The sequence below is a fragment of the Dendrobates tinctorius genome, unplaced genomic scaffold (assembly GCF_039654945.1).
Source record: "Dendrobates tinctorius isolate UK_male_01 unplaced genomic scaffold, ASM3965494v1 ptg000321l, whole genome shotgun sequence".
NCBI lineage: Eukaryota > Metazoa > Chordata > Amphibia > Anura > Dendrobatidae > Dendrobates > Dendrobates tinctorius.
In genome coordinates, this window is record NW_027361988.1 from 460,882 (window position 1) to 487,286 (window position 26,405).

The window sequence follows — 26,405 nt, forward strand, 5'->3', positions numbered from 1 at the left end:
CTAAGGACAGCGCTAGTACTGGGCATTGTTCCCTGAGTTGGAGACATTTCTCCAGAAGCGCTATTTGTCCTTCTTGTTGTACTGGTCCTTGTGTGTGAGGATGGACCGGAATCACTGCTCATTTCTGAGCTATCACTGTCGCTGCTACTAAAGCCCTCGAAATCCTCATCGCCATCTGACACTGCACTTTCTTCACAGTCAGAACATAAAAGTGCATAAGCCTCCTCTGCACTATAAAACTGACGGGCCATTTTATTCGGTTTTTTTTTTTTTTTTTCTGGAATTAGAAAACTCTGACATGACTGACATGACCCAATTATTGGGGAGACAACTGAGAAAAGCCTAATTCTTCAGCCTAACCCTAACTTTAGAGTAAACCCTAACTTTAGCCTAACAGTAACCCTAACAGTAACCGTTACTTTAGCTCCAGCATTAACCTTAACTATAGCACTAACTGTAATCTACCTTATCTGTTTTTCTATTGACAAATGATGGACCTGAGTGGGGACTTGTTTTTTGTGAGATGAGAATTGGTATTATTTTCGCCTACATAACATTGATTGGTTTCTCTTTATTCGATATTTGGGAGGCAGAATGAACAAACAGTTCAACACCACACACTACTGGTTCATCCAACAAGGTTTCCTATTAGACTGTAAAGTCTCATTGTCTTGGTAAATAATTATAGTTTTTTACATAGCTTGCTATTTTTATGGACAGTTTAAGTAGAAATATTCAAAAATATAAAATTCAAGGATATTTTATTAAAAAATATGTTTTTTATCTTAGCAGATGACTGTACCAGGAGATCAGAAGGACAGCTGACATCTTCAATTTTTAAATCTGATGATCTAGAGATCCTACAAGATACAACTGAAGTGATTGCTATTACTCCAGATATACCATCATCCATTCACAGCAAAGATCTGTCATCTGATCTTATGAAACAGGTCCCAACGCCTGATTCATTACTGACTACTAAGGAAAGTCAAAGTCTCAAAAGAGGCATTAAAATACAACCTGCTCCTAAAGCAAAGAACTCATTTTCATGTCCCGAATGTGGGAAATGTTTTAACAAGAAATCTCATTTTGATACACACCAGAGAACTCACACAGGGGAGAAGCCTTTTTCATGTTCAGAATGTGGGAAATGTTTTACATGGAAATCACATTTTGTTACACACAAAAGAACTCACACAGGGGAGAAGCCTTTTTCATGTTCAGAATGTGGGAAATGTTTTACATGGAAATCACATTTTGTTACACACCAAAGAACTCATACAGGAGAGAAGCCTTTTTCATGTTCAGAATGTGGGAAATGTTTTACTCAGAATTCAAGTGTTTTTACACATCAGAGAATTCACTCAGCAGAGAAACCATATTCATGTTCAGAATGTGGGAAATGTTTTAACAAGAAATTTCATTTTGTTACACACCAGAGAACGCACACAGGGGAGAAGCTTTTTTCGTGTTGTGAATGTGGGAAATGTTTTAACTGGAAATCACAATTGGTTAATCACCAGAGAACTCACACAGGGGAGAAGCCTTTTTCCTGTTCAGAATGTGGAAAATGTTTTAACCAGAAAGCGCTTCTTGTTAGACATCAGAGCAGTCACACAGGGGAGAAGCCTTTTTCCTGTTCAGAATGCGGGAAATGTTTTGACCAGAAAGCGATTCTTGTTAGACATCAGAGCAGTCACACAGGGGAGAAGCCTTTTTCCTGTTCAGAATGTGGGAAATGTTTTACACAGAAATCACATTTTGTTAATCACCAGAGAACTCACACAGGGGAGAAGCCTTTTTCCTGTTCAGAATGTGGGAAATGTTTTAACCAGAAAGCGATTCTTGTTAGACATCAGAGAAGTCACACAGGGGAGAAGCCTTTTTCTTGTTCAGAATGTGGGAAATGTTTTAACCAGAAAGCACTTCTTGTTAGACATCAGAGCAGTCACACAGGGGAGAAGCCTTTTTCCTGTTCAGAATGTGGGAAATATTTTAACCGGAAAACGCTGCTTGTTAGACATCAGAGACGTCACATAGGGGAGAAGCCTTTTTTATGTTCATAGTGTTGGAATAGTTTTAATCAAAATTGAATCTTCTTAAATGGGTTGTCTCTTGTCATTCCTCATGTTTGCTGACAAAAGGATAAAACTAAACTTTATTAATTCCAAATGTAAAACTATACCCATAATTCACCCCCTGAAGGTTAGTCAATAGATGACTAATAGAAAAAACATATACCCCACAGTTCAGTATATAGGGTGAGGTGACATATACACACTCACTCTCCAAGCCTCTCACTTCTACGGGTTTCATCGTCCTCACCAAAAGCGACTCATCAGGAGACTATTTAGCACTGACCTATATTCAAGCGAGACGAGACAAAAAAATAAAAAATAAAATCATGTATCATGTTATCCGAAACAGTCAGAAAACTAGCCACATATTGGCAGATCCTCAAACTATATATTTCGTAAGTAAGTTTATAAGCAACTCCAATGTCAGGAATAGATAGTATGTGAAAATACAGTATAATTCTTGTGTTTTTCTCCTATAGGGACTGCCCTAGTTTGGTAATGTAACTGCTGTTAATTAGTAGTGCAGACAAATTGTCCTAGACTAAACTCAGTTTTCAGACGGCCCAATATGTACCACTCAGGAAAAACTTACCTGCTCCAAAGATCATTAGCAGCTTCTAACTAATGGCCATGCTGCGGTCTGTCAGGTAATGAGTGCAATATCGGTATAAAGACTAGGGATATGTGCAATCATAATGTCTGGGAGATCTGTGCCATTATTTAGTATGAATATGGAAATTATCTCTGAAAGTTAAGTGTTCCCTGAGCGGTATATACGGTATTTTCACATACTATCTATGGAGTGGCTTATAAACTTACAAAGTATATAGTTTGAGGTCTGGGGTCTGCCAATATGTGGCTAGTTTTCTGACTGTTTTGGATAACATGATACATGATTTTAGTTTTTTGTTTTTTTTTTGTCTAGCCTCGCTTGAATATAGTTCAATATTAAATATTCAATGAATCCAATGAATATTCATTTCTCTTAAGTAGCGGCACACGTGACCACCAGCAGCAGCAGGAAGTCGGTGGCTGACACTGCGCGCTACTGAAGAGCAATGAATACTCACTGCGATCTCCGATGAACAGTCCCGGTGAGTACTCCAGCAGCTGTGCTCTGCTATTGAGCAATGCCTGATGTCCCTGCCATGTGCTGCATACAAGCATAAGGCTGTGTGCCCACGTTGCGTTTTTTAAACGTTTCCGCCAAGTTTTTGCCACAGCGGAAACGCTTAAAAAACGCTATAAAAACGCATTCCCATGCAATCCTATGGGAATCCGCAATTGCTGTGCCCATGCTGAGGATTTTCCCGCTGCAGAATCGCATAGTGGTAAAATCCACAGCATGTCCATTAATTTTGAGGAATCGCGACGATTCCTCCACCATAGGATAGCATTGAAACGCTCTCTTTACGCATGTGGCTATGCCCACTATACGTAAAATGAGCACTTCATGTGTGGATGGTACCCAGGGTCTAGAGGAAAGGAGACTGTCCTCTATGCCCTGGGTACCATATTCCTGTAAAAAATAGAATTTAAATAAAAAATAGGAATATATATTACCCTCTGTTGGCCCCCTGAGGCCTCTGGCCCTCAGCCACGCTGTCAGCAAGTTCCGTTCCCAGGGATGCATTACACAAATGACCTTTGTGACATCACGGTCTCGTGACAGCTACGTCATCAGTGGTCATTCGTGCAATGCATCTGTTACACCGCTCAGTCATACTCACCCGGCCTCCGCTCCCACACCGCTGCCAGTCTCCATTCCCACGTCGCAGCCTCTCCCCATCCGATGGCCGTGGCGGTCACCTGTGACGGGCTCGCGGCCGATGCCATCCCTGCATACAATGCGCATGCGCCATAGGCCGCGGCCGCGCCTCCCTCCGGCTTCTTGTGCTGTGGCTATGCCCTGACCCAGAAGCACCTCCCTAACCAATGGCAGACCAGACGGAGCCATATCAGGCCGCTTCCCCCTGGGGGGGGCTTAGTGTTGTGTTTCCTTGCACACTGGCCTCACTTCATCGTGTGCTCTCTGCTCCTGCAGTTCCGTTCTCGTCTGCTCTCCACAGCAGCCTCTCAGTCCTGCTACCCGTGTTCCTTGCTCTCTTCCGCAGTCCTGCCTCCGGTGTTCCTGCCATCCTACTCCAGTCCTGCCTCCGATGTTCCTGCCGTCCTCCAGTCCTGCCTCCGGTGTTCCTGTTCCATCCTGCTCCAGTCCTGCCATCCAACTCCAGTCCTGCCTCCGGTGTTCCTGTTCCATCCTACTACAGTCCTACATCCAGTGTTCCTGTTCCAGTCCTGCTGTCCTACTCCAGTCCTGCCTCCAGAGTTCCAGTTCCTTCCAGCTTCTGTCCTTCCATCCTCCTCCCATCTTTTCTCCTGTGTTCCTACTCCTGTCTTCCCTCCTCGTTCCAGTCTACTGCCTTACTCCATTTCTGCCTCCTGGTTCCAGCTCTGTTCCGTCGTTCTATACTTCAGTCCCACAGTCCTACTCCGGTCCATCCTGAGCCGCCCCTCTCGGTACCGGCTACCGTGGTACTCGAACCCCTGGGCCTGCTCCTAACGGTCCCTGTATATGGGTTGGTCTCACCTGGCAGGTCGCCCGGGGCCCCTCGGTGCCACGGTCCAGAGGGTCCACTCCTGGAGTTTCCGGGTCCAGACCACCCATGCTAACAGTACAATCAGGCCATGGACTCTGCCGGTACTACGGCTGCTACCCAGAAAGAGTTGCTCTTCCTGCGGGAGAATCAGGGACGCATTATGTCGGTCATGAAGTCTATGGACACCCGTTTGTTGGCCTTGCAGGCGGCCAATCCTGGAAATGCCATTCAGCTGTCCAGTCTCCAACAGGAGCTGGGTCAGCAACAAGATACTCAAGCCCACATTTTGTCTTACATGGCCTCCTTGGACAGCCGCTTGTTGGCCCTCCAGCCTGCCACTGCAGCCCCGACTCCTCCCGCGTCTACAGCTCTCCCGATGCCCGCCTCGCCAAACCGCCTCGCTTCACCAGGGATCCCAAACTCTAGGGGGTTCTTAAATCAGTGTAGCCTCCACTTTAAATGGTTGCCGCAGCAATATCCCTGTCTTGGTTGAATCCGCTCTGGGAACGTGACGATCCAGTAGTCTCGAGTCTCCCGGTTTTCCTGGATACGTTTCGTAGGGTCTTCGATGAGCCGGGTCAGTTAGCCTCTCTCACCGAGTCACTCTTTAGCTTACATCAGGGCTCTCTCACGGTCGGACAGTACGCTATTCGCTTTCAACACTTGAGACGGCCATTATGAGTACCTGGTCATGCCCTTTGGCCTCTGCAATGCTCCTGCGGTGTTTCAAGAGTTCGTCAATGAGATCTTCTGGGATCTCTTGTACTCCTGTGTGGTCGTGTACTTAGTCAACATCCTCGTCTTCTCGCCTGACCTCTCGTCCCACATAGTGTCCGCCTGGTGCTTCAGCGTCTTTGGGAGAACCGCCTGTATGCGAAGATCGAGAAATGTCTCTTTGAACAGACCTCTCTGCCATTTCTGGAATACATTATCTCCGACACTGGTCTAAGGATGGATCCCGTGAAGTTGGCTGCCATCCTCAAATGGCCTCGCCCCATCGGAGTAAAGGCGATACAACGATTCCTCAGATTCGCCAATTATTACTGGCAATTTGTCTCCCACTTCTCCGCGATCACAAGACCCATTTCTGCGCTCACCCGTAAAGGGTCTACTCCCAAAGATTGGTCTCCTGAGGCAGAAGAGGCCTTTCTGACCCTAAAACGGGCTTTCTCCACGGCTCCGGTCCTGCATCGTCCTGAGAGCAATCGACCTTTTGTATTCGAGGTGGACGCTTCCTCGACGGGTGCCGGGGCAGTACTGTCCCAGAGAACCGCCTCCGGTCGCCGGCACCCTTGTGGCTTCTTCTCAAAGGCCTTTTCTCCATCCGAGTGTAACTACTTGATCGGCGACCGGGAACTTCTGGCCATCAAGTTGGCCTTGGAGGAATGGCATCACCTCCTGGAAGGAGCTGTCCATCCCTTTGTCATCTTCTCGGACCACAAGAATCTGACCTATTTCCAGTCTGCCCAGAAACACAACCCTCGCCAGGCCAGATGGTCCTTATTTTTCACCCGATTTGACTTCGAGCTCCGTTTCCATCCTGGCAGCAAGAATTCCAAAGCCGACGCCCTGTCCAGGGTCTTCCAGCCACACAAAACCACAGAGGAACCTTCGCATATCATTGATCCCACTAGGATCATCACAGTGGCTCCAGTGAACTGGCTTACTCCCCCTCCAGGCAAGACGCTTGTGCCTGAGAATCTCAAGCGAAAGGTCCTTCTATGGGGGCACTCCTCCAAACTGGCCAGCCATGACGGAACCAAGAAGACCCTTGACCTCATGCGTCACTATTGGTGGCCCACGCTTCACCAAGATGTACTCGACTTTGTGGCTTCTTGTCCATCCTGTGCTAAAAACAAAGTGCCACGAAGACCTCCGTCCGGCTTGTTGCTTCCGTTGCCCGTCCCTGCGGTTGCTTGGGAAAACTTCGCCATGGATTTCATCACCGACCTACCCCGCTCTTCGGGCTGCACAGTCATTTTGGTGGTGGTGGATCGTTTTTTCAAGATGGCCCACTTCGTCCCTCTGCCCGGTCTTCCCTCAGTGCCAGAGCTGGCCAGAGTTTTCATTCATAAGGACCGGGAGGACTCTGGAGGCCGACAGGGTAAGTATATCCCTATTTTTTATTATTTTTAACATCCTATCTTTTACTATTGATGCTGCATAGACAGTATCAATAGTAAAAAGTTGGTCACACTTGTCAAGCACTAGGCTTGTGTGTGACCAACCTGTCAGTCACTTTCCCAAGCAATGCTTCAAATCGCTTGGAAAGCGCTAGCATTCTGCAAGCAAAAATGCTTGCTAAGTGCTTGTGTTTTTTGGTAAAATGCATGTGAATTCCGCATGCATTTTACCAGTGGCGAGGAGTTGCGGAAATGCTATGGACAATTCTGCAGCATTTCTGCAACGTGGGCACATAGCCTAAAGTAGTTGCTGGCATTGGATCAGGACGCTGTGAAGGCGCGCCGGGTAGGTAAGTGTATTTTTTTTATGTTTTCTGATTGGGCCATGCATACCAGGTTGGGGGTGGGGGCAATAGGGATGGGGCCATGCATAACAGGACCGAGACGGGGGCCAATCATACCAGAATAGGGATGGGGCCCTGCATACCAGGATGAGATGGCGGCCCTGCATACCAGGATACGATGGGGCCCTGCAAACCAGGACGAGATAGTAACATATTAACATAGTAAGGCCGAAAAAAGACATTAGTCCATCCAGTTCAGCCTATAGAATTCTGTCAGAATAAATCCCCAGATCTACTTCCTTCTAAAGAACCAAATCACTGTAAGATACAGTATTGTTATGCTCCAGGAAGACATCCAGGCCTCTCTTGAACCCTTCGACTGAGTTCGCCATCACCACCTCCTCAGGCAGGGAATTCCAGATTCTCACTGCCCTAACAGTAAAGAATCCTCTTCTATGTTGGTGGAAAAACCATCTCTCCTCCAGATGCAGAGAATGCCCCCTTGTGACTGTCACCTTCCTTGGTATAAACAGATCCTGGGCGAGATATTTGTATTGTCCCCTTATATACTTATACATGGTTATTAGATCGCCCCTCAGTCGTCTTTTTTCTAGACTAAATAATCCTAATTTTGCTAATCTATCTGGGTATTGTAGTTCCCCCATCCTCTTTATTAATTTTGTTGCCCTCCTTTGTACTCGCTCTAGTTCCATTATATCCTTCCTGAGCACCGGTGCCCAAAACTGTACACAGTCCTCCATGTGTGGTGTAACCAGGGATTTGTACAGAGGTAGTATAATGCTCTCATCATGTGTATCCAGACCTCTTTTAATGCACCCCATGATCCTGTTTGCCTTGGCAGCCGCTGCCTGGCACTGGCTGCTCCAGGTAAGTTTATCATTAACTAGGATCCCCAAGTCCTCCATGTCAGATTTACCCAGTGGCTTCCCGTTCAGTGTGTAATGGTGATATTGATTCCTTCTTCCCATGTGAATAACCTTACATTTGTCATTGTTAAACTGCATCTGCCACCTTTCGGCCCAAGTCTCCAACTTATCCAGATCCATCTGTAGCAGAAAACTATCTTCTCTTGTATTGACTGCTTTACATAGTTTTGTATCACCTGCAAATATCGATATTTTACTGTGTAAACCTTCTACCAGATCGTTGATAAATATGTTGAAGAGAATAGGTCCCAACACGGACCCTTGCGGTCCCCACTGGTCACAGCGACCCAGTTAGAGAATATACCATTTATAACCCCCCTCTGCTTTCTATCACTCAGCCAGTTACTTACCCATTTACACATGTTTTCCCCCAGACCCAGCATTCTCATTTTGTGTACCAACCTCTTGTGTGGTATGGTATCAAGCGCTTTGGAAAAATCAAGATATACCACGTCCAATGACTCACCTTGGTCCAGTCTATAGCTTACCTCTTCATAAAAACTGATTAGATTGGTTTGACAGGAGCAATTCCTCATAACCCCATGCTGATATGGAGTTACACAGTTATTTTCATTGAGATAATCCAGAATAACATCCCTCAGAAACCCTTCAAAAATTTTACCAACAATAGAGGTTAGACTTACTGGCCTATAATTTCCAGGTTCACTTTTAGAGCCCTGCATACCAGGACCGGGAAGGGGGTCTTGCATACCAGGACGAGATGGGGCCCTGCATACCAGGATAGGGATGGGGCCGTACATACTAGTATAGGGATGAGGGTGATCATTCCTGCCAGGATAGGGATGAGGGGGCCATGTATACCAGGGTAGGTATAAGGGGGCCTTGTGTATCAGGATGGGGGTGAGGGGACCATACATACCAGGATAGGGGACATTAAGTACAGAATTGACCACATTTTTTGCTTTAATTTTTTTTCCTAATTTCCTCCTCTAAAACCTAGGTGCGTCTTATAGTCCAAAAAATATGGTATATATATATTTTTTTTTTTTCTCAGTGAACTCATTCCTCATGCTTGGCCTCATTAAAATAAAAACACTCATACTCCGCTTCAGCGGTGTTGAGACTCACGTTTTTAATGAATACTATTTTGATGCAAATACGATCTTTTGATCGCCCGTTATTGCATTTTAATGCAATGTTGCAGCTACCAAAAAACATAATTCTAGCGTTTTGGCTATTTCTCATTAAGCTGTTTAGCGATCGGGTTAATTATTTTTTATATTCATAGATCAAGCGATTCTGAGCATGGCGATACCAAATATGTATATGTTTTATTTTCTTGGTATTGTTTTATTTTGAATCGGGCGAAAGGGGAGTGATTTGAATTTTTATATATTTTTTTTATATATTTTTAAAAACTTTTTTTTCTACTTTTGGCATTGTGAAGACATACAGCATTGTATCTTAATTAACCAGATGACTATTTTTTAGCAAAGGAAGAATAATAGAATGTCATCTGTATGCTGGCTTTCAAATTTAAGTGTTGATTTTTGGTTGGTCAAGATAACAGACTTTTGTTTGTGTCAGCCGGTAATATTGACTTTTATTGTGCACTTATCCTTGATCACTAGTGATGTTTGCTGATATGCTAATTATGCATTGTGTTATGGAGACAGTTTGTTGACTTCTAAAACAGAGAGGGAAAAACTATGCAAATAGTTTAAATAAAGTAATGTTACTTGATCTCATCTCCATTCTTACCCTTTATGTAAAGACTGAATGAGGGACACTTGTTAAGTCTAAAAATAGGTTACATGCCTCTGTATAAAGAGACTGAGAGAGAAACAGCCAGAGATTCTGCCAAGACATCCATACATCCCAAAAGGACCAGAGACAGGACAGCAGCCATTTTACATCATGGTTCCATTACGAGGGACACGGATCTATGATTCTAAGGGAAACAACCTAGGGGTTTTCAGCCTCGGTTGGAAGAATACAGATCTGCTCTATTGACCATCACTGAACCATGGATACGTTTGGAGAAGCCAGGTTGTGATCCTCGGATCAACTGGCCTTGTATGGACTGTCATCTTCCTACACTTATTGTTACCTCCTCTCTGTGCATGCCACAGGTGTAGTAATCGACCCTGGAAGATGAAGCCAGCTTGTGATCCTCAGATCAACTGGCCTTGTATGGACTCAATGGACTGTCATCTTCCTACACTTGTCGTTATCTCCCCTGTTATGAATGGGTCACCGAGGAGGAAAAAACTAAACAAGCTAAGTCACAGAAAACCAGAGAGGTTGGTAACTATGCAGATTGCAGGTTCCTGATCCTAACCACACAACTAGCAGCAGCCGTGGAGCGTTCCTACGATAAATCTAGACGCCTCGTCACAGCCGGAGGACTAAATAAGCCTAAAGCAAGAAAAGGGGAAAACTAACTGCCCCAGAGCAGACCCCAAAGGAAAGACAGCCCCCACACATGTATTGACGGTGAAACAAGATGAAAGCACAAACACAGGCAAGAAAATAGGCTCAGCAAACGATGGGGCCCAAACTAACTAGAAAGGATAGGAAGGGAAGGACACTGTCTGCAATCTGCCAAAAACCCTACAAAAATAATGTCCAACACTTCTGATAGCAAAATTAACCCTGAAGTCACTAGACTTCTCCCACTATATCAGCACTCTTAAATATTCTGAGACAGAGCAAAAAGAGGCCAATCTAATAAGGGACAAAAAGCAAATTGGCAAATACAGATAAATAAGAGAGGAAATTCAGCACAGCCCCAGCCGGGGCTTGCTGACCACAAAAAAAAAATTGAATAGACCAACAAAATCAAGTGAGAACATTAGCCGAAAAACTTAGCTTGAGATGACTGGAACAGAGCTGAAAACCAAGGCCTGAAAAGCCAGAAGGAATCACCAGCACCAGAATAAGGCATCAGCTTGTCTTAAATCCAATCTGAGATACCTGAGGTCCAATCGTCATCCTCATTATCAGGTGGCAGATCTCTACTGATTAAATCAGCCTCACTACCTCCTGTTACCACCAGAGGGAGCCTGGAAGGAGAACTCACAACTGGTAGACCAGAAAATGAACTCACAACACTCCCCTCTGTGTGCGTGTCACATGTGAGGTAGTGACGCTGGAAGATCTGTAGTCACAGCTGCTATTATCCGGTTTAGTCAGTGGAAAGATGAGTGTTATGAACGGGTAGCCGAGGAAGAAATAAAAAAAAATACAAGCTAAGTCTCAGAAAACCAAAGAGGTTGGTAACTATGCAGACTGCAGACCCCTGATCCTAACACGCAACTAGCAGCAGTCGTAGAGCGTTCCTACAGTGGTCCTAGATGCCTCGTCACAACCAGAGAACTAAATAAGCCTAAAGCAGGAAAAGAGGAAAACTAACTGCCCCAGAGCAGACCCCAAAGGAGAGACAGCCCGCCACATGTATTGATGGTGAAAAAAGATGAAAACACAAAGGCAGGAAAATAGGCTGAGCAAACGATGGGGTCAAACTAACTAGAAAGGACAGGAAAGAAAAGACACTGTCTGCAGTCTGCCAAAAAACCCTACAAAATGTCCAACACAACTGATAGCAAAATTAACCCTGAAGTCACTAGACTTCTCCCACTATATCAGCACTCTGAAATATTCTGAGACAGAGCAAAAAGAGGCCAATCTAAAAAGGGACAAAAGAAAGGCAATTTGGCAAATAAGAGTGAAAATTCAGCACAGCACAGCCGGGCTGGCTGACCACACAAAAAACTGAAAAGACCAACAAGAGCAAGTGTGAACATTAGCAAAAAACAGACTTATCTTGAGAAGACTGGAACAGAGCTGAGTCCTAGACCTGAGAAACAGACTGAATCACCAGCACTAGGATAGGGCGTCGGCTGTCTTATATCCAATCTGATACTCCAGAGATCCAATCGTTATCTTCCTCACCAGGTGGCAGGTCACTACCACTTAAACCAACCTCACTACCTCCTGTCACCACCAGAGGGAGAACGGAAGGGGAACTCTCAACTGGTGGAGCAGAAAATGAGCTCATAACAGATGAGACTCTGTGATGTGCGCCATCTTGGGTATTTTGCTGGGACTGTTCTATGTGTTATCTGCCTGTTTTGTGGTTCAGTAAAGCATTGCCACACTGCATTACCCTCACTGTGTGTTGTCTGAGTAGTGTTTTGCCCACATTAAAAGGACAGCAGGAATTTGGTAGGACGATCTCTGGTCTATGCGGTTTCGGCTAGTGGACTGGAGTGCCCACTGACCCCCCATGTCTCCACAGGTATGCTTCAATAGTGTCCATGGGAGACTGGAAGCTGCCATAACCCGATCAGCTCTGCTACATAGAGGCAATGACCAGATCTCCTGTATGTAGCAGAGTTGCTCACTTGCTATGAGCGCCGACTAATGGGCAGCACTCTTAGGATCCGGCAGCGACAAAACCATAGAGGTCAGTTAGAGACCTCTGGCTGTCATGCCAACCCAATAGTGACCCACGATCACGTGACAGGGTCACTGATGGGTGGAATTTCCGGCCTATCGTGCCGGAAAAAATGTGGGCTAAGTGCCAAAGCCCACATCAAAGGGAGGAAGTCCGACATCGGCATACATTTACACCCGATGTCAGAAAGGGTTAAAGGGGATTGTTTTTCAGAGACAGAAGTGGTAATCAATCATGTATACGTACAAATAATTACAGAAATACACAGCTTCTAATGGTAAATAGTATAGAGTTACCACAAGAAAATATAATTTGTGTAAATCATGTGTAAATCATGACCGGAATTATGCTGGATGGACTCGTTGCCATGGAGACCGGATGGGCCCACACCACGCGAGCGTTCAGCATCCCCAGTGAAGCAGGAGGTTCAGGATGAAAACCTGTTGGTAAGACCAAGATGAATAATGCTGCATAGAGCCATCTGGTAGCGATCAGTCAGGTAAAGTGATAGTGAGGGGGGTCCGGAAACAAAACAATGCAGGTGAAAAGAGCCAAATGTGACCCCACCGAGTGACCAGTGAGAGTGCAACTGTGCAACGGGTAAGAAAAGAGAATAAACAGTGATATGGTAAAGATATAAAGAGAAAAGCAGCTTAATAACAGTGATGATAATAAAATCTATGGGAAGTGTTTGTGGTGAAGTGTATACACTCCTAGAAATGTTTCCTCTACAATATAGAGATATAAATGATCAGTATTAGGACGTGTAACAAAGAGGAATCTGTTATTATATAGAGAGAATGTAATGAGCAATAAATGACGGGAATAATCGGGAATGAAATTGTTATTAATACTATAATGAGATCCCAGCACCTGACACTTCCCGGGATATATGGGCTTATATTAGAATCCCAATTACCAACTGGAAAGATAAAAACAAAGGGAAAAGGGCGGAACAAAAAACAAGCCCCAAACACCTCATAACCCACAATGTAAGGGCAGAAAAATACCGGAAATATAAGTTTCTATTCACACTGCAATATTAGTCACCTGTGATCTGTGTCTCTTCCAGAAGAGAAGTCATCACAGTGTCATTCCCCGTAATAACCGTATAGAGGAGGAAATGATGGCGGAGAGAGCGTCCATTGTTAGAATAGTGGGGAGACACAGATGGGATCCAATGCTCCTGACTGTCCGGAGGTCTAGAGGATCGTCACCATCGGAGAGTAAAGTGCAGATCGGCGATCTTGTGACCGGTGTATTATGGGGAAATAAGAAACAAATAAGACACATTGAGATCAGAGAAAACTGTTCTATGTAATAAAGAGTGTAGAGAACGAATTCCACCAAACCCCCTATAGGAAAGGGGAGAAGCGGAGAACTTCATCTACACCATTGGGATGTCAGGGATTTAATTGCTGGATCCATTTAGTTTCTAATTGTGACCAGTAGTGATGGGCGTATCCCCCGATGATCGGGATCGGTGGGTTCACCGGAGTTTTTTTGTAAAGTTCGGGCTCGGGGCCGAAGATGACGCGAACTTGCGTCCGAACCCAGAGCTTGGACTTTACAGATATGGGATGGGGCGGGGGGGCTGTGAAACAAAGCATAAAATTAATAATAAACATAATTATAATTACTGGTCTAGTGACGCGTCCTCCCATCTTGCTGTCTCCCGGCCCATCTACTTCCGGGGCCGTCAATAACTTCCGGGTTATTCACTCCACTGTTGGCAATTTTCGGTTGGCGTCGGCGACGTTTGTGTGGTGACGTCAGGGTTCACCCCAGTTCATGGCCTGACCCATGAACTGGGATGAACTCTGACGTCACCGCACGAACACTGCCGGAAAAAGTCGAAGACTGCGGAGTGCAGTGAATACCGCCGGAAGGTAATGCGCGGCCCCGGAAGCAGATGTGGCCGGGAGACAGCGGGACACGAGGACGCATCGCTGGACAGGTAAGTATAAGGATAATGTTTATTATTAATTTTATGCTATTACAGGCTTTGGACCCGAACTGTAACACGGGTTTCCCATGGAAACCCATGTTCAGGACCTTGTGACCGAGCACTATGTGTTTGGTACGGGTCCGGAACTTTACAGTTTGGGTTGGTCCATTTTTTTGTTTCTATTTTTCCCTTCCCTTCTTCCCAGAGCCATAACTCTTTATCTCTCTGTCCACATAGACATATGAGGCCTTGATGTTTGCGGGGCGAGTTGTACTTTTCAATGACTCCCTTAATTTTACCACATAGTGTACTCAAAAATGAGGAAAAAATTAAAAGTGCAGTGAAATTGTGAAAAAAACAATTCTGACATTGTTTTTTGTGAATTGTTTTTGTACATTTTGTGGTAAAATTGACCATGTAATATGATTCTCCTCATCACTATGATTACGGCAACACCAAACATGTCCAGTTTTTATTATTCTTTTAATGCAGAAAAAAAATCTGAGGTTTGCGATGAAAAATTTTCGGAGTAGTTTCGCCATTTTCCGAGACCCGTAACATTGTTATTTTCCTCCGGTGGAGCTGTATGATGGATTATTTTCTGCAGGACGAGATAACGTTTTTATTAGTACAATTGTGATCGCTCGTTACAGCATTTTTTGTGGAATTGTGCCATCCATAAATACGTAATTTTGTCATTCTCACATTTTTTCTATTTCCGGCGTTTACTGATCGGGTTAATTGTTTTTATGTTTTTTTACAGAGCGGTAAAAGACACACAGGCAGTGCTGTACAAAAACAACAGATAATGTAACAGAAAAGAACAGCGAGCACTGAAGGAGATAAAAACTGCCAAGATCCTGTTATTAGAGAAGCCGATAAAGGCAATAATGTAGTGTTAGTAGCAATGGACAATATAGTAAGGAGCAGAAAGACAGCGATCAGAGAGCAGCACAGAGAAAAACAAGCGCTGATCCCACAAATAACGAGAAGGAACAACTAAGATCTTCTCTGAGATTTCACATAGAGAAGGGACGATTGTCTAATATCAGAGAAACTCTTCCCTGAATTTCCACACAAGCCGCATTGGTATTATATTCCTAAAGTCCACAAAGACGCAGCTCTCCCACCAGGCCGCCCGATAGTGTGCGGGGTCGGATCAGTAACAGAATCTTTATCTACATTTATAGACCGGTGTCTGAGACCATTACTGAGAATAGCACCTGCTCACATCAAGGACACCGGAGATTTATAGAGGATTGTGTCCGGTATAGATTGGCAGGAGGGTTATAAATTGGCTTTGATCGACGTCGGGAGCTTGTACGCACGAATTCCACAAATCACAGGACTGGAAGCAATAAAAAATCTATGGAAAAAACTGCTGAAACAGATGACTATATTGGATTCATCCTGGAAAGCCTGAATGTTATATTGTCCCATAAGGCCTTCTCTTTTGGGGGCAGCTGGTCACCCAGATGACGGGGACAGCGATGGGGGCGCCGGATGCTGCAGCTTCACTAATTTGTTCTTGCCAGACTTTGAAAATAAATATATTTATAGTATAAAACCCCACCTGACACCTCCGTGCGGACCACCGGTACGTGGATGATGTGTTTCTGGTGTGGGCTGGGATAGAAAGGGGTTAATGATTTCATTACATATTTAACGAGGAGAATAAGGTTAATATGAGATTTATTCACAATTTGGACAGAATAACTTAGATTTCTCAGATGTGAATAATAAAATAGTGGATGGTAGAATAATAACCAGCACCTATAAAAACCTACAGCCACCAATATGTCCCTCCATTCTAATAATGCGCACCTGGAACATACTAACAGAGGCCGACCATACAGCCGGTATCTGAGGCTGAGAACAATGAATAGTAGAGAAGAAGGTTTCCTACAACAAGCAAATGACCTGACAGACGACTTATTACACAGAGGTCATCCGCCAACATTATTACACTGTGCTAGAGCGATGGAGGAACCCATGTGGGTCTAGTTACAAGATCCAGGAGGAAGAGCAGAAAGAAGGACGAGATAATAAAAGGTTTATTGTTACTGTTACACCTAATCCCAATATGAATGTAATAAAATCAGCGATAAACAGGAATTGGCATTTGTGAGATGAAGATTTAGCCGTAGCTGCAAAGAACAACCCTGGATTGCTTCTAGAAGAAGCGGTGACTTAGATGACTTATCGCTACAGGAAAGATTCCAGGAGAAGAACAATAAAGTCACCTGGTTACATGGAAGACGTCCAAGAGGCCATTTCCATTGTGGGGATTGCTCCTTCTGTCATCTCCATCTTACAGGAGAAATCTGAGGATCGGGGCGATGACGGTAGATAAACCAATCACGGGCCGCACAGAGCAAGTGCTTTATGTCATATACTGCCCAGGACGATTATTATATTGCCCCAACTATTAGACCGCGGCACATCAGGCTCAGAGAACATTTCCATTCAGTTACACAGGAAAAGGATCTGTGACATTAATGATATAAGAGAGGTCCATAATGCGGACCCCAATGTGCTGAGATCTGCAGGAATTGAGCCCGCTGATTATCCTGTACAAGGCGGTGACCAGAATAGATTACTACTAACAAGAGAAGCAGCATGGATTGTGGATTGCGTTGCACAAGTTCCCCTTGGCCTCAATGATACATTGAATATGTCTGTGTGGCTGTGATCTATGTTATATTTATTTACATTTTTTATATTAATCATTTCACTGTACTCACTATAAATGTTTTACACTTCTCGGTTAACCATTCCCTAACCCTTGTTAAAAGGAAGTGGTGTAACCCCCTGACAAGCATGGACCGGTAGAAGCGCTAAGCAAGTGCGAAACGGCCGTAGTCCGTCAGGCTCTCTCATCTGTATAGCTCCCTGCTACCTGCACGCCGCACTCTAATATGGTTTGATGTCACGTTTCACCATGGAATAAAATTGGAAGAAGGATCTGGGTGACAATTCGTTCAATTCCTTATGATTACTCTTATACGTATACACAATGGTGATGAATGGAAGGCCGCATTCAATACACCGGAGGGGCATACTGAAAATTTGGTGATGCCATATAGATTAAACAATGCTCCGGCAGTCTTTGAAAATGTCATTTTTTTTCTCACCGATGGGTAGATTTGCGGTAGTTTACCTGGATGATATATTGAGTTACTCACGTCCTCTGCAGGAGCATCATGAGCATGTCAGACAGCTGGAGTGGGAAAAACATTACCCAGCAATCCCTTTTTGACATTTTGAAGACCTCCATCATTGAAAAATGTCCTAGCACCAAGAAGCATGAAATAGAAGGAAGATTTGCTAAAAATCGCCTGTCTACCGAATAAACTCATTACATGCAATCTGAAAACTTGCCTCTGTTGTGACTCGATCTGCCATGGTCTCTCTGAATTCACCCTTATTTCTACTGGTGAAATTTTCCCGATCAAAACTCCTATGTCATGTCCCACCAGTTATGTCACATACGTGATTATATGCTCATACCAGAAATTATATGTGGGAAGGACGACCCGACCCCTCCACAAAAGGCTGAACTCACTCCGTTCCAATACTCCATAGGGTTTTCTCCAACATGGGCTTTCACGTCACTGCACCATCAAACACAAGAAAGATTCCACACAACTGAGAATATTCCCCACAGAGGAGATTCCCCCACAGGGTCAGAATCGCATTGGACAACTACATCGGGAAGAAATCTTCTGGATTTATAAACTAAACCCCCTTACTCCAAATGGCCTCAGTGAGATTACAGATGTTACAGAGGCTCCTGCTGCACCAGCCTGGGATAAGTCAGATCATCACCGGATCCCCGAACACCTCCTGTGACCCGGCTCCACCAGCGCTTCCGATCCCCCCCGGGTTTACTGAATTTGGACTGTGGGACAGACCCCCTTTTGACACATTAAATTTTGCCATATGTTCCTTCTGAATATTTGGGGTGCGGCTTATAATCCGGTGCGGCTTATAGTCCGAAAGATACAGTATATTTTTATTGAATCTTTTAGGTGACCTCACTTCATTCATAGGCACTTTTAAGTAACATAGTAATATAGTTATTAGGGTTGAAGGGAGACTTTAAGTCCATCTAGTTCAACCCATATCCTATCCTAACTTGCCCTAACATGTTGATCCAGAGGAAGGCAAAAAAAACCCATGTGGCAAACAGTAAGCTTCACATTGGGGAAAAAAATTCCTTCTCGACTCCACATACGGCAATCAGACTAGCTCCCTGGATCAACGCAATATTAAGGAAACTAGTGTATATACCCTGTAATATTATACTTTTCAAGAAAGGCATCCAGTCCCTTCTTAAATTTTAGTAGGGAATCACTCATTACAACATCATATGGCAGAGAGTTCCATAGTCTCACTGCTCTTACTGTGAAGAATCCTCGTCTGTGAGTATGATTAAATCTTCTTTCCTCCAGACGTAGAGGATGCCCCCTTGTCCCCGTCACATGTCTAAGAGTAAAAAGATCATTAGAAAGGTCTTAGTATTGACCCCGCATATATTTATACATTGTAATAAGATCACCCCTAAGCCTTCGATTTTCCAAACTAAATAACCCCAAGTGTAATAACCTGTCTTGGTATTGCAGACCCTCCCAGTTCCCTAATAACCTTGGTCGCTCTTCTCTGCACCCGCTCCAGTTCAGCTATGTCTTTCTTATACACCGGACACCAGAACTGTACGCAGCATGGGTTTGTAACTAATAAGTCATGTCAGACTAACTTAATTTCCTTCTATGATGGAATCACTGATTGGGTGGATCAAGGAAATGCTGTAGATATAGTATATCTTGACTTCAGCAAAGCATTTGACAAAGTATCTCATACAATCCTTATTGAAAAAATGACTAAGTATGGAATGGACAAGGCAACTGTTAGGTGGATTCATAACTGGCTTAGTGATCGGACCCAAAGAGTGGTCGTAAATGGCTGCACATCCAGTTGGAAGAATGTCTCAAGTGGGGTACCACAGGGCTCTGTCCTGGGCCCTGTATTGTTCAACATCTTTATCAACGATTTAGATGAAGGAATTGAGGGTAACCTGATTAAATTTGCTGATGACACAAAGCTAGGAGGGATAGCTAATACTAGAGAAGAGAGAGAGAGGATACAAAAAGATTTAAATAAACTGGAGAAGTGGGCAGCAACTAACAGAATGGTTTTTAACAGGGAGAAATGCAAAGTACTACATCTGGGCCATAAAAATGAAAAAAGCATATATAGAATGGGAGGAATAGGGCTAAGTGACAGCACATGTGAAAAAGACTTGGGTATACTAATAGATCACAGACTGAATATGAGTCAACAGTGTGATGCAGCAGCAAAAAAGGCAAATGCAATTCTAGGATGTATTAACAGAAGCATACAGTCTAGATCACGTGAAGTCATCGACCTCCACCTGCAGAGCCCCACTCCACATAGAGAATAATGGAGCCTCCAGCACCGACCTCCACCCGCAGAGCCGCACTCCACATAGAGAATAATGGGGCCTCCAGCACCGACCTCCACATGCAGAGCCGCACTCCAGATAGAGGATAATGGGGCCTCCAGCACCGACCTCCACCCGCAGAGCCGCACTCCACATAGAGAATAATGGAGCCTCCAGCACTGACCTCCACCCGCAGAGCCGCACTCCACATAGAGAATAATGGAGCCTCCAGCACCGACCTCCACCCGCAGAGCCACACTCCACATAGAGAATAATGGAGCCTCCAGCACTGACCTCCACCCGCAGAGCCGCACTCCACATAGAGAATAATGGAGCCTCCAGCACCGACCTCCACCCACAGAGCCACACTCCACATAGAGAATAATGGAGCCTCCAGCACCGACCTCTACCCGCAGAGCCACACTCCACATAGAGAATAAAGGAGCCTCCAGCACCAACCTCCACCCGCAGAGCCGCACTCCACATAGAGAATAATGGAGCCTCCAGCACCGACCTCCACCCGCAGAGCCGCACTCCACATAGAGAATAATAGGGCCTCCAGCACCTACCTCCACCCGCAGAGCCGCACTCCACATAGAGAATAATGGAGCCTCCAGCACCGACCTCCACCCGCAGAGCCACACTCCACATAGAGAATAATGGGGCCTCCAACACCAGCCTCCACCCGCAGAGCCACACTCCACATAGAGAATAATGGAGCCTCCAGCACCGACCTCCACCCGCACTCCACATAGAGAATAATGGGGCCTCCAGCACCGACCTCCACCCGCAGAGCCCCACTCCACATAGAGAATAATGGGGCCTCCAGCACTGACCTCCACCCGCAGAGCCGCACTCCACATAGAGAATAATGGAGCCTCCAGCACCGACCTCCACCCGCACTCCACATAGAGAATAATGGGGCCTCCAGCACCGACCTCCACTCGCAGAGCCCCACTCCACATAGAGAATAATGGAGCCTCCAGCACCGACCTCCACCCGCAGAGCCCCACTCCACATAGAGAATAATGGGGCCTCCAGCACTGACCTCCACCCGCAGAGCCCCACTCCACATAGAGAATAATGGAGCCTCCAGCACCGACCTCCACCCGCAGAGCCCCACTCCACATAGAGAATAATGGGGCCTCCAGCACTGACCTCCACCCGCAGAGCCGCACTCCACATAGAGAATAATGGAGACTCCAGCACCGACCTCCACCGCAGAGCCGCACTCCACAAAGAGAATAATGGAGCCTCCAGCACCAACCTCCACCCGCAGAGCCGCACTCCACATAGAGAATAATGGAGCATCCAGCACCGACCTCCACCCGCAGAGCCCCACTCCACATAGAGAATAATGGGGCCTCCAGCACCGAACTCCACCTGCAGAGCCCCACTCCACATAGAGAATAATGGAGCCTCCAGCACCGACCTCCACCCGCAGAGCCCCACTCCACATAGAGAATAATGGAGCCTCCAGCACCGACCTCCACCCGCACTCCACATAGAGAATAATGGGGCCTCCAGCACCGACCTCCACCCGCAGAGTCGCACTCCACATAGAGGATAATGGAGCCTCCAGCACCGACCTCCACCCGCAGAGCCGCACTCCACATAGAGAATAATGGAGCCTCCAGCACCGACCTCCACCCGCAGAGCCACACTCCACATAGAGAATAATGGAGCCTCCAGCACCTACCTCCACCCGCAGAGCCGCACTCCACATAGAGAATAATGGAGCCTCCAGCACCGACCTCCACCCGCAGAGCCCCACTCCACATAGAGAATAATGGAGCCTCCAGCACCGACCTCCACCCGCAGAGCCGCACTCCACATAGAGAATAATGGGGCCTCCAGCACCTACCTCCACATGCAGAGCCACACTCCACATAGAGAATAACGGAGCCTCCGGCACCGACCTCCACCCGCAGAGCCGCACTCCACATAGAGAATAATGGAGCCTCCAGCACCAACCTCCATCCGCAGAGCCACACTCCACATAGAGAATAATGGAGCCTCCAGCACCGACCTCCACCCGCAGAGCCGCACTCCACATAGAGGATAATGGAGCCTCCAGCACCGACCTCCACCCGCAGAGCCGCACTCCACATAGAGAATAATGGAGCCTCCAGCACCGACCTCCACCCACAGAGCCCCACTCCACATAGAGAATAATGGAGCCTCCAGCACCGACCTCCACCCGCAGAGCCCCACTCTACATAGAGAATAATGGAGCCTCCAGCACCGACCTCCACCCGCAGAGCCGCACTCCACATAGAGAATAATGGGGCCTCCAGCACCTACCTCCACATGAAGAGCCACACTCCACATAGAGAATAATGGAGCCTCCAGCACCGACCTCCACCCGCAGAGCCACACTCCACATAGAGAATAATGGAGCCTCCAGCACCGACCTCCACCCGCAGAGCCGCACTCCACATAGAGAATAATGGAGCCTCCAGCACCGACCTCCACCCGCAGAGCCGCACTCCACATAGAGAATAATGGAGCCTACAGCACCGACCTCCACCCGCAGAGCCGCACTCCACATAGAGAATAATGGAGCCTCCAGCACCGACCTCCACCCGCAGAGCTGCACTCCACATAGAGAATAATGGGGCCTCCAGCACCGACCTCCACCTGCAGAGCCGCACTCCACATAAAGAATAATGGAGACTCCAGCACCGACCTCCACCCGCACTCCACATAGAGAATAATGGAGCCTCCAGCACCGACCTCCACCCGCGGAGCCACACTCCACATAGAGAATAATGGGGCCTCCAGCACCGACCTCCACCCGCAGAGCCGCACTCCACATAGAGAATAATGGAGCCTCCAGCACCGACCTCCACCCGCAGAGCCGCACTCCACATAGAGAATAATGGAGCCTCCAGCACCGACCTCCACCCGCAGAGCCGCACTCCACATAGAGAATAATGGAGCCTCCAGCACCGACCTCCACCCGCAGAGCCGCACTCCACATAGAGAATAATGGAGCCTCCAGCACCAACCTCCACCCGCAGAGCCGCACTCCACATAGAGAATAATGGAGCCTCCAGCACCGACCTCCACCCGCAGAGCCGCACTCCACATAGAGAATAATGGGGCCTCCAGCACCGACCTCCACCCGCAGAGCCGCACTCCACATAGAGAATAATGGGGCCTCCAGCACCGACCTCCACCCGCAGAGCCTCACTCCACATAGAGAATAATGGAGCCTCCGGCACCGACCTCCACCCGCAGAGCCGCACTCCACATAGAGAATAATGGAGCCTCCAGCACCGACCTCCACCCGCAGAGCCACACTCCACATAGAGAATAATGGGGCCTCCAGCACCGACCTCCACCCGCAGAGCCACACTCCACATAGAGAATAATGGAGCCTCCAGCACTGACCTCCACCCGCAGAGCCGCACTCCACATAGAGAATAATGGAGCCTCCAGCACCGACCTCCACCCGCAGAGCCTCACTCCACATAGAGAATAATGGAGCCTCCGGCACCGACCTCCACCCGCAGAGCCACACTCCACATAGAGAATAATGGAGCCTCCAGCACTGACCTCCACCCGCAGAGCCGCACTCCACATAGAGAATAATGGAGCCTCCAGCACCGACCTCCACCCGCAGAGCCGCACTCCACATAGAGAATAATGGAGCCTCCAGCACCGACCTCCACCCGCAGAGCCACATTCCACATAGAGAATAATGGAGCCTCCAGCACCGACCTCCACCCGCAGAGCCGCACTCCACAGAGAATAATGGAGCCTCCAGCACCGACCTCCACCCGCAGAGCCCCACTCCACATAGAGAATAATGGAGCCTCCAGCACCGACCTCCACCCGCAGAGCCCCACTCCACATAGAGAATAATGGAGCCTCCAGCACCGACCTCCACCCGCAGAGCCCCACTCCACATAGAGAATAATGGAGCCTCCAGCACCGACCTCCACCCGCAGAGCCGCACTCCACATACATGGCTGCTCTCAGTGCTGTGCGCACAGGACCTGTGATGAGGTCACAGGAGGGGAGGAGACAGGGGTCACATGATCGGGGGCCCTGACACCTTCCCTCCTGGGAGCTCATCACAAGCCTTTGCACGCTACCAGCAGCATCAGCGTTCAGGCTACTTGTAGATGCTGCTGGTAGCAGAGCACATAATGCCGCCCCCACGGTCACTCACTTTTAGGTGGGGAGAAGATGGAGTGCCATTGCAGCAGCCAGCAGGAATGTGGTGGGGGCCCCCTTAGAAGCTCTTGTGCTGGGGGCCCCGGGGCTGAAGCCCCGCCTGCCCTGCCTGTAATCCGGCCCTGCGCGGTGGCGGATTATAATGGGGCAATTTACTGGCCTGGGCTGTGGGCCCCTTAACCCCACTGGGCCCGGGGCAACTGCCCAAATTGACCTCATTATAATCCGCCACTGGAAGGGACTGCTGGGACCGTAACGGGGTCCATCTGAGACCCCAATGCAGAAGCCACATGTCCTGAGAACTGGACCTGCTGGACCACAAATTGTCATTTCTCCAGGTTACCAAATAAATAGTTGTCACGTAGAACCTGGAGAACCTGTCTGACATGCTCAGCATGCTCCTCCAGAGGACGGGAGTAACTCACTATATCATCCAGGAAAATTACCACAAATCTACCAATCAGTGAGGAAAATATAATTACTGACATTGTCACAGACTGCCGGAGCATTGGTTACCCCGAATGGCAGCATCAGGTTGGGTTTTCTTACAGCGAATATTGGATTTATGTTGGGGCCCCCTGTCCCTGACAGCCGGTGTCGTTTCCCCTACAGAGGCTAATCCACAAGGGCACTGAGGTGCGAGACTCGGGCGAGTTTCTCCCAAGTGTGACCCCGACCTCAGCCGGACTCTGGAAGGGGGGAAATAACCGAGATTTGGGCATTTTAGCTCCTGGCGTGGAGTCGATAGCACAATCATATGCCGCCATATAGTAGACGGCCGGTAACTGGGGATAATTCCCTCCTGTGTGGGGTCTATTTCCCTCCAGAGAAATCAAACGTTACATTCCACACATAACACTGTGTAGAGAAGGCGGCGCGGGGTAATTGTGCCAGTAGTGAGGGGCAAATAATGGCGGGAATGTCACTAACTGAGGAGAAGCCTCCATGGAGCATCTTCACTCCGGAGATCATGTGACCCCTGACTCCTCCCTTCCTGTGACCTCATCACAGGTCCTGTGCACAGAGCAGCCATATATGTGGAGTGCGGCTCTGCAGGTTAGTGATGGGCAGTCCGGCTCTTCTGGCTCCTTTCCCCAGTTTTCTCCCTGCTGTCCCCTCACTATAAAGCCTGGGCCTCATTATACAGCTGTACAGGGGTCTAGTGAAGGCTTTTTAGCCCTTTCCTCAGTCTGTAGCTCCTGGGCACAGGCCCTCACTCCTGTCCCTTCACTATAAAGCCTGCGCCTCATTATACAGCTGTACAGGGGTCTAGTGAAGGCTTTTTAGCCCTTTCCTCAGACTGTAGCTCCTGGGAACAGGCCCTCACTCCTGTCCCTTCTCTATAAAGCCTGGGCCTCATTATACAGCTGTACAGGGGTCTAGTGAAGGCTTTTTAGCCCTTTCCTCAGACAGTAGCTCCTGGGAACAGGCCCTCACTCCTGTCCCTTCACTATAAAGCCTAGGCCTCATTATACAGCTGTACAGGGGTCTAGTGAAGGCTTTTTAGCCCTTTCCTCAGACAGTAGCTCCTGGGAACAGTCCCTCACTCCTGTCCCTTCACTTTAAAGCCTAGGCCTCATTATACAGCTGTACAGGGGTCTAGTGAAGGCTTTTTAGCCCTTTCCTCAGACTGTAGCTCCTGGACACAGGCCCTCACTCCTGTCCCTTCACTATAAAGCCTGGTCTTCATTATACAGCTGTACAGGGGTCTAGTGAAGGCTTTTTAGCCCTTTCCTCAGACAGTAGCTCCTGGGAACAGTCCCTCACTCCTGTCCCTTCACTTTAAAGCCTGGGCCTCATTATACAGCTGTACAGGGGTCTAGTGAAGGCTTTTTAGCCCTTTCCTCAGACAGTAGCTCCTGGGAACAGTCCCTCACTCCTGTCCCTTCACTTTAAAGCCTAGGCCTCATTATACAGCTGTACAGGGGTCTAGTGAAGGCTTTTTAGCCCTTTCCTCAGACTGTAGCTCCTGGACACAGGCCCTCACTCCTGTCCCTTCACTATAAAGCCTGGTCTTCATTATACAGCTGTACAGGGGTCTAGTGAAGGCTTTTTAGCCCTTTCCTCAGACTGTAGCTCCTGGGAACAGGCCCTCACTCCTGTCCCTTCTCTATAAAGCCTGGGCCTCATTATACAGCTGTACAGGGGTCTAGTGAAGTCTTTTTAGCCCTTTCCTCAGACTGTAGCTCCTGGGAACAGGCCCTCACTCCTGTCCCTTCTCTATAAAGCCTGGGCCTCATTAAACAGCTGTACAGGGGTCTAGTGAAGGCTTTTTAGCCCTTTCCTCAGACAGTAG

General features: G+C 47.3%; 1 protein-coding gene and 1 long non-coding RNA gene across 2 annotated transcripts in view; both read left to right on the forward strand.

The window, feature by feature from the left end:
- LOC141073990 (uncharacterized) overlaps positions 1 to 26,405 on the forward strand; it is a 344,900-nt gene that overhangs the window by 195,044 nt on the left and 123,451 nt on the right. The gene's annotated exons all lie outside the window — the stretch shown is intronic.
- LOC141073949 (uncharacterized) overlaps positions 1 to 26,405 on the forward strand; it is a 101,394-nt gene that overhangs the window by 59,114 nt on the left and 15,875 nt on the right. Inside the window, exon 6 of the mRNA XM_073561478.1 lies at positions 790 to 2,058. Within this exon, the coding sequence (XP_073417579.1) occupies positions 790 to 2,058 (1,269 nt within the window). The remainder of the gene's footprint in view (positions 1 to 789; positions 2,059 to 26,405) is intronic.